At 40.4% G+C, this 17,924-nt stretch overlaps 1 protein-coding gene across 2 annotated transcripts in view; it reads right to left on the bottom strand.

Annotated features, from left to right (window-relative positions):
- Positions 1-497: 497 nt before the first annotated feature.
- The window catches only part of PLPP4 (phospholipid phosphatase 4), a 48,534-nt gene continuing 31,107 nt past the window's right edge, over positions 498-17,924 (bottom strand). For both annotated transcript variants that reach the window (XM_069863800.1, XM_069863799.1), the window contains exons 6-7: positions 3,646-3,816; positions 498-3,205 (exon numbers count right to left, since the gene is read on the bottom strand). In XM_069863800.1, coding sequence (XP_069719901.1) covers positions 3,006-3,205; positions 3,646-3,816 — 371 coding nt within the window. In that variant the 3' untranslated portion in view covers positions 498-3,005. The remainder of the gene's footprint in view (positions 3,206-3,645; positions 3,817-17,924) is intronic.

Genomic DNA, 17,924 nt, shown 5'->3' with positions numbered 1-17,924 from the left:
TCAGAGAATTATCAAGGTTGGAAAAGACCTTTCAGATCATCCAGTCCAACCATCAGCCCAACCCCACTGTGGCAACTAAACCATGTCCCAAAGTCCCACATCTATACACTTTCTGAACCCTTCCAGGGGTGAAGACTCCACCACTACCTTAGGCAGCCTCTGCCAGGGCTTCACCACTCAGTAAATAAACCTTTTCTAATATCCAATCTAAAATCATAAAAAAATGATAACACACAGATGTACAAACCCACATTCATGTGTTGTTTTATTGGTGTGTAACAACATTACATCTCCTTCACATTGAGAAAGCATGAGATTAAAATACATAGATCCACAAAAATGCCTTCCCTACGCCGACTCTGCACTGGCAATTACAGCGCCTACAGATCACTCCACAAGTTTCACTTCATTAAGTCTTTCATAATTCTAATTACACTTTAATCAACGCTTTTACATTGTCTATTTTATGACTTTCAATTTAATTATTCCCATTAAAATATGTTATTCTTTACTGCTTTGTGAAGTTCACAAATTACTCCTGTAATGTAAGAATCTATTCTGCATTACACTTTATATTCCAACCTTTTAACAGCCACTACTCGCTCAGGAGCTGTGTAAGGATTCCCCAGCCCAAAGAAGATCGCTTGTTTGTATCAAAAGCCATTAAAATACCAGGAATGTGTACAGCACAGTTCGGAGGCCTTGCTCATTTTGAGAATAAGCCAGATCTATATAAAAACATGCAAAATGTTCTATGCATCCATATTAAACTCTTCATTTTGATTTAAGATTTGCATATAACCTGGAAGACTAGGGTTCCTGCTGAAAGAAAAAGCTAATGGCCAAGCCCTGTACGATGTAAGGACATCATGCTCTCACTGCAGGGCTTTCGTTAACCCTCTTGTATGAAGTAATAGAAAATAAGATCCCTGTTACAGAGTCCTGCAGGATGGTTTAAAAAGATTAACCCTCCACTAAACTGTATGGGTTTCTACAATATGACCAAAATTCCACTCTCAAATCCAGTGCAAATGCAATGCCAGGATAATTTTGCTTTGCTGATTTTGGTTTGGTGCACTAGCACATATACACGAGCAAAACACACTTACGTTTGGGTCACTGTCTCTATTCTAGAGCTCAGATTACTTTATCTGTCAATAAAAAATCCTGTCTCTAACTGACGTGGTATCAGTTTGACAAGTACATCATGCCTAGTCCCTACAGCCCCTCCTGAGTTCACACCTATTACATTCTGTTTCTTAATGTCATTTCCTATTTTTAATTATCTCCAAATATCACATAATTTTATACATATTAAGCTTGCATCCTCTTGAACGCAATTATTACATTTGCTTTTAAAGGGATTGTAATTTACTTGCTTTCTATAAAAAACAAAGAGTTGCCAATTAAGAAGTAGCTCTTCTCAAAAAAATCTGCAACTCAGAGAGAAGTGAATGACAAGTCTTACATAAAGACATCGAGCCATGTGAATCACAAAATGCCTACAAGGCCAATATATATTCCAACAGGAACACATAAATTAGAATTATGGCAGCAGTCTCCTCCAGTCTAAAGCACCGTAATAATGATCGTTGATCAACGCTATCTTGATCGCTTTAACCAGTGGTTCTGGCTAAGAAATGTTCAACTGTCTGGAACACCCGCCTGTATTTTCACAAGATATCTAACAAAAAAAGCTCTGGAATCTTGACACTCTGCCATCCAAAGGTCCATCATTTCACAGGAATGTGATGTATACTGCATAGTGCATACATAACAAAACAGGACTCTACCTGGAATAAATTAGCTAACGCTGTACACTCAGTAATCTTCTCCATACCAGCAACGTTTTGATTCGGGTCAGTCTCAATTCAGGCACCAAGCCGATTGCAAAAACCATGCTCAAGAATATGATGAGCTGGAAATGTGGAATGGGTCAAGTGGAAAACTGCCTCCAGCATTCCTCTGGGTATGTTACAGTGCTGGAGGGCACCACAAGCATTCATGGTTGTGCTCCCCAAGTCACAAATGAACATCTTAGCATTTCTTTAGATCACCAATGCTGCACTGAGTCACTACACAAGAATGAATACAGCACACCTAGATTCACAGAAAACACTGTTTCCTTATCCTCACAGGTTTAGGACTTCTAAAAACTTGTTTTAAAGATGTCAGCTTGCTGAATGTCATGGGTGTTCTTTTCTTTCTTTTTGTTTTGATGGTATTTACCACAGGAACTCTAAAAAAATTGTTCATGATGTCATAGTGAGTTCCTAATCCAACCTATGAATATATGCTAGTGTAAGCTAATATTTTAAGTGTGGGATTTCTTGGATGTCAGAATCATCTATGGAACTACTAATTCACGAGGCCTGGCTTTTGCAAACACAAAACCATTCATACCTTTTGGTTGCTTGATCACTAGTAGCTCAGAATGACCTTGTCAAAATGTGGCAATTAATACAAAGTTCTACCAGCACATGGAAAACTTTTTATGCTAGAAGGCAAGAAGATAAACAGAAGGATGATGCTTTAATTTCTCAAATTACAGAAGAACTTCTGGCCAAACCAGATGCTGAACATCTGGTAAGCAAAGTGCTATGTGTACTCACCACCCATCAAAATCAATCAGTGCTGAAGACAAACAGAACTTTCTAGGAGACACTCAGTGCTTCAGAAAATCTGTTATCAGATCTACTCAGCCACATCTTCTTAAAGTTACTCTCTTAACTGTTCACCATATGGGATTCTTTTCATTAACATTCTTTCCCCTTCCCTCAAGCAGTCTGTTTGCAGTAGACTGAAACCAGATAATTCAGCAAGTCAATATGAACTGAAAATTTAAAAGTATGATGATATGGCATTAAAAATAAAATTTTATTTTTCTTTATAAAAAAAGGAAAGAAACAAAAGAAAAGACACATACAGTAAGAAACACTGTGTTAAGAGAGCAGTTTGGAGGAAATGTGAGGAAGCTAAAAGTTCATTCTACACATTTCTTTAAGTCATACAGGACCTTCAGTGATCCCCTCTAAAGGCAGGCCGGTAGCATTATCTGCTGTAGGTCTCTCTTCTTTCTTCACTGAGTTCTGATCTAGCAGGCTGACATAAGATTTATGACAAGCAGTATTGCCCAAGGGAGGGTAGTGCTGTCTGTAGCAAATATAAGCAAAAATGAGGCCAATGATCCCTCCAACGAAAGCATCTAGATAAGAAAAGCAACAAAATCAGAAGTGTGTCACCATGGAAAGGACAGCCAGTAGCGACAACTGCAAATACAAGATATTTGGTTGACCTGTTTAGCCTCAAAAATGTGAACATTAAATGTTCATAAAGAATTTGGAGCCAAACACCACAATCACATAGAACGCATAAAATCAGTATTTTGCTGGGGACATCTCCAACATTTTGAATGCCCAACAAGTAGGTGGCTGGCTGTGTTTCAGGAGATGAACAAGGGAAACATGGAGCATTAAACATTCATGATGTTCCAGCTCACTGTTGACCAGCGTTTGTGGACAGGCACACATCCACAAAGGTTATGTGGCTATCTTGTACGAGATCTTGTATCATCTTTCAATGAGAAAAAATCCACAAATAAGTAGAAGGCTAATATAGAAAAAAAAAGGTATCTCCATGGCTCACCTTGCCAGTGATGTTTGTAATCACACATACGTGACAGAGCGATCATCATGGCGCAGTAGAGTGGGAGAATCGCCGCACAAAGCCGCCAGCTCTTTCCCCGGCCGTTTTCCGTAAAGCAGTGTAACTTCCCAGCTAAATAGAAGGTGGTAAAGCCAAGGCCTGAAAAAGCAACTGATAAAGAAAAACACATAACTGGAGTATCTTTGTCACTAACACCACAATAATGTCTCCAGATCCTTTAAGATAAGGATCTTCCTACTGTAGAGAAGTCTGGGACTTTTTAGGGTGATCTTAGGTGCTAAGGTAAATTGAGAAGCCCCATCTGCAAGAACCTGAGGGAGTTTCCCTGAGCAGCGATTCTTGTGTAATTATATTAAGGATGCTCTTATAACTTAGTATTTTAAAGGGATGTAGCAAAATGCTGAGGTAGACAGGTTTGGTTGGTTTGCTTTGCTTTTAAAATAAAGCAATCCCAATCTTATAAACATTAAAATCACAGTACTTTGGGGGGTCCCACGAGATCCACAATGCAGTTTGGTCTCCACAGCAATGGGGTTATCTCTGTAGCAATGCAAGCAATCAGGCGAGTAAACACTGCAAAGCAAATTGACTTCCTTGTCACAGATACTCAGCTTTCCCATCATCTGACACCTCTGCAAACACTGCGCTAACTCTAGACATTCATCTACCCAACAGCAATTGAATTTTTTTTCCTCTAGCAACTTACTTTTTCCCTCCAGGGGCCCCATGAGCAGTGGAAAGAATCCCTGGTTTTATTTGCACATTAAACATTTAGGCAAATTTTACAATTGAGTCACAAAAGCTCTTTCATGCTTCACCTTCAGCACGTCTTTCCTGATCTTAAACCTATTCTACAGAGTTAAGGTTGAAAGCAGAAGAGGATTCAGGCCGTTTGCACTGCAATTGGATTACATTTAAATGAGATTTGTAGGTTCCATTAACCTGTTTCTACAGAACATGCTCAGCTGGCAGCGACACCAGAACTCGGGCACCAGGGGTCTGTTCTCAATACTTTCTTCTTACAGCTTTTCATCTTCCAGAGAGATGCTGGATGGATTTTTTCTTTTTTTTAATTAAAAACATTTAAACTTTTTTTTTTCCCTGTACGAAAACTAGTGCTGAACAGGTAGCTCTGTAAAACTTCTCTTCTGTCTCGTCCACAAATATTATACTCAGTTTTGCTCCTGAGTGCAGAGAACATAAGCACAAAAACCACAGGTAGCAAAATTGTAAACACTTATCCAAGCATTTGATATCCTTTTTCTGACTACCTTTATAGTTTTAATAATTTTATAATTGTAAGAGATAATAGGTCACATTTATAATACAGAATCCGGTTCCAATTCTGCCATTGGTGAATTTAAAGGTAAACTGGCCATCAGTGCTGGGTCTGAACTGCGTCCTCTCCTACTAGGGCTTCTCAAATGCCCTTCTCCTCATGTTACTGAATGCTAGATGCGAGAATTACTTTGTGTTCTGCTGATGAACCTCAGGGATGCTCAGTTTTAGCTGACAGTACAATGGAGTGGCTTCCCAAGTTCATGCTACCCAGCTGTTTGAATGCAATTACTGAAGATTTGCATTTCATCTTCAAAGACACAAAAAAATCCCTTCTTCAGACTGGTTGTGGCAAAGTAAGACAGAATGCAGATGAGTCATCAAACCACTATCCCTAACTCAATATTTTCCTAGAGGCTTTTCCAACCAGTGCCGATTCTGTACTTAAAAAGACAAACATCAAAATACAAAAATCCTGAATAACGAAAAGATTTCTTGCAGACTGGGCCACCTTCTTGTGTGCAGAACTTTGAGAGCTATCCAAACTTACTCTGCCTTTCAGACTATCAATCAGACAAGAAGAAATAATTTCTTCTGATAGTTCATCATGGTATTCTTCAAATGTAAGTATTGTCCTAGGAGTAACCACTTCTTCTTTGTTCCTAGCGTAGATGTTCTCTTGTGCCTCTCACGTTTGCTACATCAGTCACTGGAATACGACACAAGACAATGCTGCTCTTTTCTACACTCTTCCCATTGCACTAGATAATTTTTGTGGCATTGTCTTCTGCATCAAAGATCTGCAGCTCTAGATAAGGTTCTTCTGATGGCTAGTACCACCCAGTCACATCCGTGTTGTCCGTCCTGTATATCTTTGGAACTAGAAATACATATAAACTTATCTGAAACTACACAGACAGGACTCATCTCCATCATTCCACGTTCCAGTTGAGTAAACGCAGTGAGCAGAACAAAATCTGCCTTTGACATTGAATATCAAGTGCAATCCTGGAATGAATCCTTTCAAATACTTCCTCTCAATCATTAATCTTATTTCTGTTTTCCATCTCAAGTTGTTATTTTTTAGATCAGCAAGGCTTTTCAACAGCCTTCCTACAGTAAGTGCTGTTCCTGCTTCAAGTACACGTGGAATTGATGTTATAAGCATCTACTGAGGTAGAAGCAAGAGGAAGCACGAGAATATGTGTTCATACTGTTACAGCAATGACATGGGCAAAATACTTCAAAGCAAAACCCAACAACCTGCCTTCTACCCATGTATGCTAAGCCCTCATCCTGCGTTTGGATCAAAGGGTGCAGAACCTTGCCACCAAGAAAATCTTAGAAGGGAAAACGCACTCTGTGAAGGCACCATGTCCAAGCCTTGCAGAGCTGATGAGTGAGCAACCAGCAGGAAGAGTCAATCCCTGCCTCAATGTAACAGGTTTTTAGAACTAACTGCATCATTGTAGACTCCTGTGTGAAGACAAGAAAGTATTGCTTTGACTTCTATATTCTAGTGGGTCAGCAATTACCGACTTCCTTGTTTTGTGTTGGTGGGGTATCTGGAACTGCTGTCAGGAGGCACATTTTTAAACAATGCCATAGTGGTACTTGAAGCCTGTCAAAACCAGCTCCTCCTTGGGCTTTATCACTACTGGAATAAACAAAACTACATTACACTCAACCTTTTGGCTTGTTGTTATCATCTTCTTTTAAAAAAACCCAAAACAATTCACAGAAGAAATAAGGAGGATGACAGCATCTGGAGAGAGTGCAGACCCCATCTTGACACCTGATTCTCTCCAGACTGGGGATGTAAGCGAGTTTAAGAACCTATCTGTACAGGCCAAACCCATTACCAAGCTGAAATGCATGAAACTGTGAACAAGAATCTGATCTAAAGCACCCCAAATAAATTATTCATTATAAATGTAATTGCTTTTGTGAGTGTTTTCTGGAAATGAAGTTACCCCATGAGAGCCTTCAGCTCCTCAAGTTCTAACAGATGCTTTGCTGATCATACATCACACTAAGCAGTTTTTGAGCTGAAGAAAAAAAACCTCAAATTTAAGTTGCAACAAATTATGAAACTGCAGAACAACCATTCAGTCAGAGAAAATGATCCATCTCTTTGTAATGCTCTATACTTGCCACGATTACTCTCTCTTTTCCAATGCAAACACATCCTATTCATCACCAGGATCGCACAGCAGCCTCCTGCAGTTTTTGCTGGGGCTACTGGTGAATGTTTTCAGCCTCACACTGTTCAAAGACTAAAATATTTATCTTTCCTGAAGGAAAAAGCATGATACCAAAAGGCTGCATAAATTTTAATGCTGAAATTCAATTCAAAGAGGATTTTAGATAAGTACAATTCCCAGAGAACGTTTTGAGCTTATGATCACAAGCAGAATATTGTGGTTTTTCTTCCAAGTGGAGCAGTCAATCACCTTCCCTTTGTGAGCTTTATTAATTTCTTCTCACAAAGAGAGACAGTTCAGCAGCAGCAATATGAAAAGCACATCACAAAACACAAACGTATGCAGGGACTTGGGAAACAGGAAGGAGATATCAGAGACAGAGGCGCGTTAGAACAAACCCACACCTATATTATCTCAAAAGCAAGGAACTAGAGTATTAGTCACCAGGTTGTCTTAGCAGGACTGTCACAGTGAGTTCTCATTAATCTTTTTGTGTGTTTTCTGATGTATTTTCTTTTCATGCACTCTTCAAGAGACCTCGTTACACCTGAACCACCTGAAGCAGTCTCAAGCGTATCTCACTGCTGTCAAAAGTGAGGACTTAAGGTCTCATCTGTTCAGTTAATGATGCCGTTCACAAGAAGCCCTGAAAGTGGACCTGCCCCTCAACCTGTTTAGCCTCCCAGGTAAGGACAAGCCTACAGGGCTCGGATTCTGGAATTACTTTGAAGAGATGAGGACAACAGTCAGGCTGGAATCAAAGCAGCCTTAGCAATAATATAAGCTACAAAAGACTGTCTACTAAACTCAGCCCTAACCATATGACTGTATGTGAGTAAAAAGACACCTTTCTTTGCAGGGTATGTTCTTCACTCTTCACTCACTGCCAAGGTCTTCATGCTTCTCAATATCTCTTGGTGAAATTAGGTCCAACTAATGAACTTCTATCAGATTTAAACCTAGGACAGAACGATACCAGGATGCAAGCAGTCCTTAAATGCACCCAGAATGGGGCTGCTCTAGTGGGGTCTCTGCTTGAGATCACCATCTCTCCAACTGTAACACAAATTATTCTCACGGAGGGATTTATAAGGAATCTCATTACAAATAATCCCTGTCAAGAGCAATTTTTCCTTTCCAGTCCAAAATTCGAATATACCAAGTCCCACAGACTAGATCAGGGTAGCCTCTTGCTTCCTGCTTTGCTACCCATATGCCACCACTAGCACCCTTGGTAACGGATCACATCCTGCTCAACTACTCACCCTTCCATTCACCACGCCAAGTATTTGTATCAGTCCCCACAAAAGCCTGTCCAGGTCCCTCTTTTCTCTTACATATCTAAGAAATGTGTTCCTTATTTCCCCGGATTCTCCTTTAATAGGATGAACTATTTCCCAACGGCACTGACATACAGCTGTTAATTAAGAGATTTATCCTGAAAATAGGGGGGCAGCAGCAATTACCACCAAAAACCTGTGCCTTGTTACTTAAAATGTTCACTTTCAACTGAAGGAAATATGATTATCCTCCATGAAATTGCTAGCTAAAGATAATTAACAGTTCAGATTTAGATATTCAACTGTAATGATATGTGCTGCAGTAATATTTTATATAAATTATCACAGGAGAGCAAACAATTCTATTGAAATTCAATAATTTCTTCACTCCGAAGCACATAAATAATTTCAATTTTTCAAACAAATGAATGTCTTCTAAAACGTAAAAATCTTTCCAGTTTTACAACTGACTAATTTCAATTATTTAGTGAAAAAGGGGAGGTGGAGCTGGCTGTTCTCTGACTCTAAAGATATAATATTTTCCAGTCTCATTTTTATTCTTTTTAGACGCAGCAAGACACACCACGAAGACTACATTTATTTAATTAGTGCTTCATCAAGCAAATCTGGTGCAAGCATGAACCGCATAATTAGCTTTGATATCATCAGGGAAGGCAGCTCCTCAGGGGTGACACAACAGCAATGCACTATACAGTGACAAACAACACCGAGTGGGACAGTTAATTGTGGAGATAAAAGAGTAAACAGAAGCATTTACCAGTCAGCCAGTCAACAGCAAAGGTGCTGTTTCTTGTCAGAACTGTTGGAGCAGTTCCTACCTGTCCAAGATGACAACTCACACCACGGATACTCCTAGTCTGACTGTCAGAGGCTTTATAACTGTTTTAGAGAAGGAAAAAAAACTAAGAGATTTCTCTCTCCTTTCCCCAAAATCAAGTAGTGGACCAGACAGAAAACTCATTTAGGAGTAATCTTGAGAAGACTTTCTGCCTGCATAAGCAGAGCTTAGCCAGAAGGAACGGGACACATCCAAACAAATGCTGACACTGGTATGTAAGCCCATTAGTGAGACTATAATTGCCAGAAATAAATAAGCATTTCTAAAGTATGTTATGGAATGCTTTTTGGTGAGAGCATCAAGACTGGTTTCGGTTTTGGGCCCCTCACTGCAAGGAGGACATTGAGGGGCTGGAAAGAAGGGAACAGAGCTGGGGAAGGGGCTGGACAACAAGCCTTAAGAGGAGCAGCTGAGGGAACCAGGGTGGTTCAGCCTGGAGAAAAGAAGGCTGAGGGGAGACCTCATCACTGCCTGCAACTGCCTGAAAGGAGGTTGGAGCGAGGTGGGTGCTGGTCTCTTCTCCAAACTGACAGGCAACAGGATGATAGCACATGGTCTCAAGTTGCAGCAGGTGAAGTTTAGATTGGATATTAGGAAATATTTTTTTCATGGAAATGGTTCTCAGGCCCTGGCAGAGGCTGCCCAGGAAGGTGGTAGAATCCCTGAAGGGATTTAAATGACGGGCAGATGAGGTGCTTAGGGATCTGGTTCAGTAGTGGACAGGTATGGTTGGACTCCATGACCTCAAAGGTCTTTTCCAGTCAATCGATTCTATGATTCTATGAATAGGTCCATCCAAATTATACACCTGCCTCTCATATTTTATTCTTCCAATCTGATCAGAAACTTCTGCTGTACCCATTCTCCAAAGGTTTCTGGATGTTTAAACAGACCGTAGGAACCTCAGGCAGAGACTTCTAAACCCACCGTCTTAGTTCAGATTGAAAAGAACAAAAACTGAGTCTCAAAAAAAATCACCAGAGGAAGCAGCTGATTGCAACGAAGTTTTAATATTTAAAAATATTTTGCATAAACATTTTTTTTGTGTAGGTTTCATTAGATAAAAAGCTGACTTCAGTATTTGTTCAGTCCTCTGTCAAAGAGAGGGGAAAAAAATTACCTACTTTTCCATAATAGCTGGTGCTTTCTTCATAGAAATGACAGTAACAGCAAAATCCCCACGAGGCTTTCTGCAGGTGTTCTGTACTTTTCTTTCTCTGGTATAAATAAAGTGCTTGATTTCCTGCACATATCTCAGCTTTTATCTCAGGAGACTTTAATATCCCGTTGTTTTCAAGAGATCTAAATTAATGTTTTCAGAAATCTTTACAACTGAGATTTCTGCAATTTGATAAATCGCTCAGCCAACTTTAAAGAAAGGTGCGCAGCTTTTAAACGTTATAATTCAATTTCAAGGCTTTTATTGATTTAGTTTTCTTTCACTTACAGCAGAAATAGCAGTTGTTAGTCTTGTTTATATTGAAATCATTCTGGATTGACTCAGGGTTATTTGCATTACAAGAACATGTACTTATGTGATTGAGCTCTATCACTCTTGCTGCTCAAAAGGGGTTTGAAGTCAATCAGAAGCACTTGGAGACTGATCCATCCCGCTCTTGTAGAGTGGGAAACACGCACCTCAGCTCATGAAGGCAACCAACATGTAGACACACTCTAAGTCCCCATGGAAACAAAATGGTTGGTTTTACTTCCAAGTAGCTCTAGTCTTGGCAGAACATTCTCATACATGCTCTGATTCACTGTTATTAGGGGCTTGAAGTCCACACCATGATGTGAAACACGGTGTGCTACTAGAGTGTCATAACACTGTCATCAACAGTGCTTGCCTGATCAGAATTAAAATGCTGCCATAGAAAATCATACCTGTAGTCTCTACAGATGTAGAAAATCACCCTACCAACATTAAGAGCAAGGACTGAAGGACTGCTTCTAGCAGTCACTGCTGACCGAACCTGATCAAAATGTTTCACAGCTGATGGGACTAGAGGTAAATTCACACACAAATATCAACTTGTAGTTATCAAACAGGAATTCTGACTAGACCTATGATTCTCTTCTCTCTGCAGAGGAGGATGAAGGGATATCCAGCCTTCAGGGGGCCAGGGTTTGACGTGAAATTAAAGTTAGAATCATAAAACCACTGAGGATGGAAAAGACCTCTAAGCTCATGCAGTCCAACCATCAGTCCAACACCGCAATTCCTACTAAATCATGTCCCAGAGTGCCACGTCCACAAGCTTTTTGAGCCCCTCCAGGGACGGAGACTCCACTACTACCGTTGGCAGCCTCTGCCAGGGCTTCACCATGCTGTTGGTAAAGATTTTTTCCTAGTAGCTAATAAACCTAAACCTTCCCTGGCACAACTTGAGGCCATTTCCTCTCATCCTATCACTTCGCTACTTGGCAGAAAAGAAACATGTTCACCCAGTAAATACAATGGATATGTAACCAAGCTATGGTTTGATGGGGCTGTTCATCTGCTTCTCATGTACTGTGCAGTAACCAAGCTTCTCCTACTTCCCAACTGCTGCCTAAAACAGCCCACTGTTGAGCTTACCCACCTTAAAGGAAACCCTATGCTTAAGGACAGTACTAAGGAAAAGCCAACACACCTGATTTAGAAACAGAACAGATCGGGTTGTTCTGACACAGAAATGCTGCACAAAATCATACCGAATGGATTTTAGAGTGCACCATCAGCGCTAGGCTGCAATGGAAATTTCAAGCCATCTCAATATCTATTAGGGCTGTAATGAGTCCTTAAACACAGCCAGAAATTGATGTGCCAGCCTCCTCTGTCTGAGTTGAGTTGATAGCCATCCACTTTCAAATTAGCCTTGAGCTTTCTGACCCATTTTGCTCCAGAGGAGAGCTGTCACCGCAGTTCACAGATGAAAATTAATCTTTAGATCTCAAAGACCTTTTAACTGAAAAGGTCAGTCAGAAGAACAACGGTCTTTGCTTTACATACAGCTAACGTCCACAACATCACAGCCAAGTCTTCTGCAGGCCATGAAATCAAGAGTAAACCTTAACCTTAGCTTATGGATTTTACCTGAAAAGCTAAACTTAGGTAAGTGAAAAGGGAGAATTAGACTGAAAGGCAAATAAGCTTCTTCCCTACACAGAAGAAAGCAAACTGAACAGCTATAACCAAGAAACAGCAATAGCTGCTGGGGAAACTCTTTTATCTAGATTTGTTCATATTTCCAACTGTCTTAACTTCAGCTCTCCAGCACTTGAGGACAAACCATGTTGACTCCCAAAGTCATTCATTCTATTCTTCAATAATAGCCCAGGATTCAAGATTCCATGGTTTTTGCTTACTCTCCACTGAAGTCTCACTCTTCTCGAGTATGCTGGGGAACTGGTCTCCAGAATAGCAAAAGCAAAACCAAATAAAAAAAGCCCCTTTTGGTGTTCTACGTGAATCACAAATCACACATTTCACTTCAGAATTCTGAATAAATCCTCTGATTTCTTCAGCTGTATTCCACAGTGATCACTACAAGGCTCCTTCAGCCAATATAACACAGAGAAGAAAGAAAAAACCCACTCTCCCCCCGCAAGCAATAAAAGCTCTTGCCCAGTACTATGTTAACATTCATTCTGGAAGCTGTACAACTCAAACTGAGATGTTATACCACAAAATAATTTCTTCAAACCTTCATTTTTCCTTGTAAGAGGAACCTCTGGCATCAATAAAGATTTCCATTTAAAAAAAAAAAATAAATCAATGACAATTTAGCCAAAAGTTAACTTTTCAAACTAATTTAAGTAACTAAAATGCAGCTACAAAAATAAAATTGCATGAGTATTTCATTTATTTTGCAGCTAGTACAGAACTTTCATACAGAAAATGTGGGGGGTTATTGATTTTTATCCCCATGAATCTATCCAATCCAACAAGAAATTTTAAGTTTAATTATCTCTGCGCAGTGTTACTTAATTGATTCCTTTCTCTCAAGTTTGTTTTTCAGTCAGTTGATGTGAAATCCACTAGAATCAACTGGGATCTTTCTACTAGGATCAGGGTCTGGGACACTAGTCTTCTGAGGAGTAGCTGAAGGTCCTGGTGCTGTATAGTCTGGAGGAGACTGAGGGGAGACCTCATCGCTGTCTGCAACTGTCTGAGAGGGGGTTATAAGGAGGTGGGTGCTGGGCTCTTCTCCCAAGTAACAAGTGATGGGATGAGAGGAAATGGCCTCAAGTTGCAGCATGGGAGGTTTAGCTTGGATATTAGGAAAATTTCTTCACTGACAGTGTGGTGAAGCCCTGGCAGACTGCTCAAAAAGCGTGTGGACGTGGCGCTTCGGGCTGTGGTTTAGCAGGCACGGTGGGGTTGGGCTGATGGTCAGAGTGGATGAGCTTAGAGGTCTTTTCCAACCTCAAAGATTTTATGATTCTATTCTATAATTCCAGTAGCCAACACGAAACTCCTGAAGCTGAGGGAAGTGCAAAGTTCAGTGTGAGGGCAAGTAAAGCCTGACTCTCCCCAGCAGCAGCCAGTAAAAAGTGAAGAGAAAACAGGCACGAACTCCAGGAAATTGCATTTAAACACAGGAAACATTCTCACTGAGCGTGTGGGCAAACAATGGAATGGGCTTCCATATGAGAAAGCTTGTGGAATCTCCATATTGAGTTACTCACAAAACTCAAATGGACACTGTCTGGAGAAACCAGCTCTCCCTGACCCTGCTTTGAGCAGCAGGTCAGCACTTGATTTCCAGAGGTACATTTAACCTAACAATTCTGCGCATCAAACACTAACAAACTGGAGTCAGCAAGTGATTATTCATTTATTCATAGCAGACACATCTAATTCAGAATGCACACACAGGTATTCACAACAATCACAGGCTCAATCTGCCCCTGACTACTAACACCAAGCAGCAGAGGCTCCAAGAAGGTTAAATTAAACCCTCACCGAGCCATTCCTTTGTTCTTTCAGCACGAAGATATTAAAACCAGTTCCATGCAACATCCTCCAATCAATGACAGCAATCCTCGAGCTGAAAAACACAGCTTACATCGGTCTGAACAATTCAGAAATAACACATTTAAAAATAGTCATTAAATAAAGCTGAGGCCAGAACTGTGGCAACTGCAATCTGCTTGCAAATGTGTTGAGTAGCATAAGAGCCTGAAGGGAGTTATATTATGATGAATTACCCATTTCCTCTAAGAAAGCAAACAGGGTCGAGGATTTGGCATTTCATTCACACAGGATTGTTGGCATTTCCAAATAAACTGCATTGTGTTACTATTATTTACCCACATTTGCTTGTACAAGGACTTCATTACTACAGTCATGTCAGTACAGGAGATATCCAACTGTCTAGGAATTATTATTATTTTTTAACACAAATAACCCATTTGAAGCAAGTCTGCATGGCTGAGTTGCTCCTTTTTTTCCTAAGAAACCTTCGGGAGATAATCCACTCAGAAACAGTTTACATGGCAAGCAGGCAGAACACAATGCTGGGGGTCTTGCTGCTGTTACAAAGCTGTTTTAAGCTAAAAGAGGGGAGATTAAGATGAGATCTTAAGAAGAAATGTTTTGCTGTGAGGGTGAGGCTGCGCAGAGCAGTGGTGACGGCCCCATCCCTGGAGGTGTTCAAGGCCAAGCTGGATGGGGCTTGGAGCAACTGGATCCAGCGGGAGGTGTCCCTGTCCATGGCAGGGGGCAGAATTGGACAGGCTTTGAGGCCCCTTCTAGCCCAAACCATTCCATGATTCTATGATTTGGATAACAAGCTTGCAAAATACATCCAGAACAAACCCTGAAGGGTACACGTGCTTACTGCACATAACCTCGTGGCATCCAAACCTCTCAAGGTATCTCGAAGGCTGGCTGCCTGAAGGTCCTTTGCAAGACAACTCTACAGAAGACACACCAGAAGGACACAAATAGTAGGAAAAAACCACTAGAACTCATGATCTACATAAACATAATTCTTTCAATGAAGTATGGACACAGAGAAGCTGCGTGGTACCTTCACAAGTAGCAGCTTTGAAGAGCATAAAATTCCCAATAGATTATAAGACCATGGATATAGTAAACATGGCAAGATAGACCTACCTTTTGGAAGCATTTTCGTGATAATAGCTACATATGAACTTGGGACTCAGGAACACCTCTGAGCTATTGGATCCAGGCAAGAGTCTTTGGTCCCTAGACCCAAATGTTGGTTCCTTCAAGCAAGATACACTGGTAGTTCAACTGGAAGAGGCAAATATGCTCCAAACAATCCAGAAGGTCCAGGAACTTCTTTGATCCAGTAGAATATGCACTACTGAGAGATTTTCAGTGGTGTCACTGGAATCTTGGGTTGTGCTTCTGTAGATCCTAAACTCAAGTTGCTGTTAAAAAAGTCATTCAGGCGTCACCTAACTTCAACAGTCTTTCCAGAAAAGGACAATAAAAGACAGAGGTGGGAGCCAGCAGCCTTGAATGAGATGTGCCAGCTCAAAGTATGTTTTCTGCAGCCAGTGCGAGCTGAGTTTTGCTCCTCATTCAGAGAAGATAGCAAAACCCACACTGTCTTTGTGTAGGTCAGCCTCCTGTTCTGTCCTTCAGAGCCCAAGCTGACTCTCAAAGCGGAAGACAGGTAGTTCCCAACATTTTTATTGAGTACACAAGGTCAGGTCAAGTGTCAGTTCTGTCACTCTTGTTACACAACCCTACACTTCACTCTTGCAGCACAGCATTCACAGCGCCCCAGACTTTCTTGCTAAAGGCCTCATTTTGCATGGATGAGGTTTTAGATCCTGGTATATCAAAGCTTTTGATTGACAGCCTGTCCAAGGAATGCCCTAAGAAAAACTGGTTTGAAGATAAAAATGGCTCTTGACTGAAGCTTGTAAACTCTCTTTAGGAGCTGCCTGGCAGCTTTTACTTGTGATTTATTTTCTTCATGTGTTCAAGTGAAGTAGAAAATACTGAACTGAAGTGGGCTACTCGTAACTATCACTCCAAGAGAGGCACCGAGGCACTACAGTTCATGTAAAGTCTCACACCCCCATTTACATTTCTGCAGCCATGAAAACAGAAAAAGAAAGACAAAGAGAAACAAAAAACCTCTTTTTGGTGCTGCTTCATGAGTTCCCCAACAAGCAGAGGAAAGATGCCAGAAATCTGAAGAATGGAACTCAGTTTTACCTCATGGCAATCTTATACTGAAGGAAAGGAGAAAGGAGCCAAGAAAAGATCTTGAATTGAGTTTATGGAAGGAAAGTTTGCAATGACCTATACATGACAAAGATAGTAAGGACAGCTTTTTAAAACTGAGGTAAGAGAACAACTCTTCACAGGGAGTGGGAAGTATCATAGAATCATTTGGATGGAAATACCTTTGAGATCATCAAGTCCAACCATACCTGTCTACTATTAAACCAGAATTACAGCAAATTTCCCAAACATGAATTATTATATCCTCAACATCCTCACTGCTTCAGAGCTCCAGGAATGTTGCATAATGTTGTGTTTCCCATAATATTTTTTTGCTTTTCACTCTTTATTTTAGTGGGGGATAAAGTAACAGCAAGAAACTAAATTTATTATCACAACTATGAACTATTCATGATAAACGAATACTGACAATCCTTGTAATCCAAATAATTTTGCAACACAGAAGGAGAAGAGGTCAGTGTTGTATGATTATCAAATAAAAGTGGTTTTCCTTCTCCATTATGAGACTAAGATATGTATGGATTTTAAGGCTCTAAAGCACACAGTCTTGTCAGAGGCTTAGATATTATAACAGCAGGCTTCAAACAGCGCATTACATCCAGCAGCTGCAGAATTGCCTCACTCTAGCATACACTTACCAACAGATAACAATTACTGTGAATATCATATCTTTCCATGCTTATCACTTTGTAATAAAAGGCTTTGTGGTGGGAAATCCAGTCAACTCAGCCACATGCTAATATTCTGTTAGTCAGCGATGGAGAAAGCCATTCTCATAATTCTGATCTAAATACTCTGGGCCATCATTCTGGTCCAATTTAATTCTGTTTGAGCTGCAGTAACGTAACTCGGAGCTCATAAAACCAATACCAGTTAAAAGTAAAATCCCCAATCTACATTCTATGGCTGCCTCACCAGCATAGGGACAAAGCACCCATCTGTGTCTCAGTACTACTACTCCTTTATGTGTTTCTGGGACACAAACAAGACAAAGGGACCAAGATCCACTAAGAATTTCATTCATCTCATTACCCCATTTCATTTGCAACATATAATTCTGCATAATTAGCCAATTTGAAGTTATTACTTAAAAAAAAAATAAATCAGAAAACCAAATTTCAAAGGTATGACTTAGTGATACTCAGCTGGCAGTTCTTAGAAGCAGAAAAGCACAAGGCAATGAACAACGGTGATCAATACCTCCCAAAAAAAGCTCACAGTAATCAAGTTATTTTACAGATAAAAAAAAAGTTTTATTAGACACTTGACATAAAACACTCAGCTCTCAGCTCCTCAAGACAGAGAAGGGCACTTTTGGAAACATGAGCGTTAATCTAACTAATCAAATCAGGCATACAAGCTTTTGCAAAGCCCCTAAACATCTGTCGGGATACAGCACAAGCTAGAAGTACCTGATCAAACCA

Source organism: Phaenicophaeus curvirostris, chromosome 9 (genome assembly GCF_032191515.1).
Source record: "Phaenicophaeus curvirostris isolate KB17595 chromosome 9, BPBGC_Pcur_1.0, whole genome shotgun sequence".
Taxonomy (NCBI): domain Eukaryota; kingdom Metazoa; phylum Chordata; class Aves; order Cuculiformes; family Cuculidae; genus Phaenicophaeus; species Phaenicophaeus curvirostris.
Note: the sequence above shows the minus strand (reverse complement) of the source record. Positions and strands in the feature narration are given on the sequence as shown.